Here is a 2,934-nt window from a genome sequence, read left to right as displayed (position 1 = left end):
AAAAAAGTAATAATTTACAGAGTAAATTCACCAATTTATAAATAAAGAACATTGATAGAATTAAAAAAGTAATAATTTACAGAGTAAATTCACCAATTTATAAATAAAGAACATTGATTAAATTAAAAAAGTAATAATTTACAGAGTAAATTCACCAATTTATAAATAAAGAACATTGATTAAATTAAAAAAGTAATAATTTACAGAGTAAATTCACCAATTTATAAATAAAGAACATTGATTAAATTTGAAAAGTCATACACCCTTACGACCAATCGACTGACCGACTCTGAATCTGGAGGTTCCTGGTTTGAATCCAAGTCAAGTCATAAAATTTAGCGTAGTACGTACAAGATCCTGGATACGACCCTAACTTTAGCTACCACAATACAATGAAAAGTCCACCCTCAGCGCCCTATATTACCAAAGTATGGAAAAGTATTTACAATTCTATATTTCGATATGATTCGTCCAAATTGAAAATTCTGCTTTGCCATTGGCTATAGATACTTTTCCATACTTTTTTATTTATTCCCGATTTTGAAAATTTGGACCGATTGCAATACTTTCATTACTAGTATAGCTCCGCTATACTGTAGTAATAGAAAGTAAAAACGTGGAAACCAGAAACCCTTTTGCTATATTGTTTCACTATATTTTTTTATTTCATTTGTAAAAATGAATGGCTCACCCCTAAGGGGGTTTAACTGAAAATGTGAAACTCTTTTGCTATGTGTACCTAGTTTAGGACTTCTTAATTAGTTATTATTTTATTTATGTCTATCTATTCTAAAGCTAAATCAAGGGTACCTAACTGAAGAGACCCCGTTGACCTGACTGTCCCACACCTTCTGATTCACATATTCACAAAATTGTCAAACGTTGATAGAAAATCGCGCTCAGTTGCGGCGCAGCGTTTAGATTGCAAATCTTCGACAGAAAATCTCATAAATCCGCGACATTTCAATTTCCTCTTTTTCAACATCAAAATCTGCAAAGTGTGTAAAAACTTTAGTAAGTACATCATACTTATAACTACCCACCAATATCGTACGACGCGCTGTGAGCTTATCACCATAGGGATTAGAGTTAGGGGCTCAAATAGATCGAATAGGTACCTACCTATCTATGCATTTTGTTATCACTATTTTTCAATATCAGCATAGGTAACTATGTATGTATACCTATTTTCAAATTTTGATATTTTCATTCCATTTTTTTATCGTGCACTTATTCAAGTAGTTACTTCTTCGTACATGTACATTTATTTTTTTTTATTATTATCATTTTCCTGTATGGTTGTTCCAGTCAAGAATCGTGGCTATCTAGTGATAAATGTCGAGTAGAGAATCAAGTAGAATTCAGAGTAAGTACATAATAGAATAGAATAGAATACAATAGTAGAGAATAGAATAGAGTAGAATAGAATAGAATAGTAGAGAATAGAATAGAGTAGATTAGAACATTTTCCTGTATGGTTGTTCCAGTCAAGAATCGTGGCTATCTAGTGATAAATGTCGAGTAGAGAATCAAGTAGAATTCAGAGTAAGTTTGTTTAATAGAATAGAATTCAAAATTAAATGAAAAGAATACTCCTAGAATTGAATGGAATAATTGTTGAAAAGAAAAGAGATTTTTTGAAATAGATTTGACAGAGGGAACTGTAACTGCTAAGGTCTTATCGTTCCGAAAGCGAAGAGAGAAGGAAGACAGGATAGGAGAAAGCCAGCCGTTCCGAGAACGAACCTTATCTGTTTAGAATAAAATCAGCAAGGTTGTAGCAGTTGGGAGTTTTAGCATCTCCACCAATTTGAAATTAAGCCCTTCGGCTAGGAATTTCAACATCTCCTGCTCCTCTTTCTCCTCCTCCTCCTCCTCCTCCTTCTTACTCTTAATCTTTTTTACCATTTTTTGGCCTCATTCTCTCAGTTCTCAAAGGGGAAGCTTCAAGTTATTCTTCTTCTTCTTCTTCTTCTTCTTCTTCTTCTTCTTCTTCTTCTTCTTCTTCTTCTTCTTCTTCTCCTCCTGTCCCTTCTTATTTTCATCCTCCTCCTCCTCCTCTTCTTCTTCTTCTTCTTCTTCTTCTTCTTCTTCTTCTTCTTCTTCCTTCTTCTACGACTATATTTTTAAGGACTCAGTTCCCCAGTTTCGCCACAAAAAATAGGAAGCAATGTGCACTCACTTTATCATCTCCCCTTGTTTCCTCAGATGCTTTCCCGTCTCCTGGAGCAATGCGCCCTGTCGTTCGACCCCAAATCCTCGCACTACAAGATCGAGCGAAGCAAAGAGTCCACGGCTCGGATTACGATTTGGCGAGAGTACGGAGTAGTGAGAAGTTATACGATGGAATCGACTTATTGTGGATTCGACCAGGGGAGCTTCAAGGTGAGCCGGGAGACGGGGGGTTGCGGGTTCGAACCCCGGAGTGGTAAGAAAAGAGTTTCCGGGTACCCGGAATTGTAAGGAATAGTTTGCGGGTCCCCCCGGATTTGTAAGAAAAGAGTTTGCGGGTATCCGGAGTTGTATAAAGGGGTTTTCGGGTACTCGGAGTTGTAAGAAAAGGGTTTGCGGGTACCCGGAGTTGTATAAAGGGGTTTGCAGGTCCTGGGAGTTGTATAAAAGAATTTGCGGGTGCCCGGAATTGTGAGAAAATATTTTGCAGGTCCCCCGGAGTTGTATACAAGAGTTTGTGGGCGCTGACTCGAACTCTTGTAGTCTCGATGTGAAAACATCTATTTTGTCTTCCACCAAAGACATAATACTTGGAAAATGTAGTGACAGCGGAGAAGAAGGGGTTAACAATTAATTATAAAAAAGGCATACTTAATTAAACAAGGTCATAATAGTAAAGGCTGTTAGCTTATAACAACTAATGTTCACTGTTCAATAAAGCATTTCAAAAATGACGACTAATGATCGTGAAAAATTTGGTTA

At 36.4% G+C, this 2,934-nt stretch overlaps 1 protein-coding gene across 1 annotated transcript; it reads left to right on the top strand.

The window, feature by feature from the left end:
* The first annotated feature begins 1,465 nt into the window (after positions 1-1,465).
* Positions 1,466-2,594, top strand: LOC103506730 (cytosolic carboxypeptidase 1-like). The gene is made up of 2 exons (XM_008471132.2): positions 1,466-1,545; positions 2,209-2,594. The coding sequence occupies exon 2, from the start codon at positions 2,209-2,211 to the stop codon at positions 2,461-2,463; it is 255 nt and encodes an 84-aa protein (XP_008469354.1). The 5' UTR covers positions 1,466-1,545; the 3' UTR covers positions 2,464-2,594.
* The last annotated feature ends 340 nt before the right edge of the window (positions 2,595-2,934 follow it).

The sequence above is a fragment of the Diaphorina citri genome, unplaced genomic scaffold (assembly GCF_000475195.1).
Source record: "Diaphorina citri unplaced genomic scaffold, Diaci psyllid genome assembly version 1.1 scaffold257, whole genome shotgun sequence".
NCBI classification, from domain to species: domain Eukaryota; kingdom Metazoa; phylum Arthropoda; class Insecta; order Hemiptera; family Psyllidae; genus Diaphorina; species Diaphorina citri.
This window is presented reverse-complemented; position numbering and strand designations above follow the sequence as displayed.

Coding starts and splice junctions, on each gene's coding strand:
- LOC103506730 (XM_008471132.2), top strand. CDS start 2,209: ATGCTTTCCCGTCTCCTGGAGCAATGCGCCCTGTCGTTCGACCCCAAA.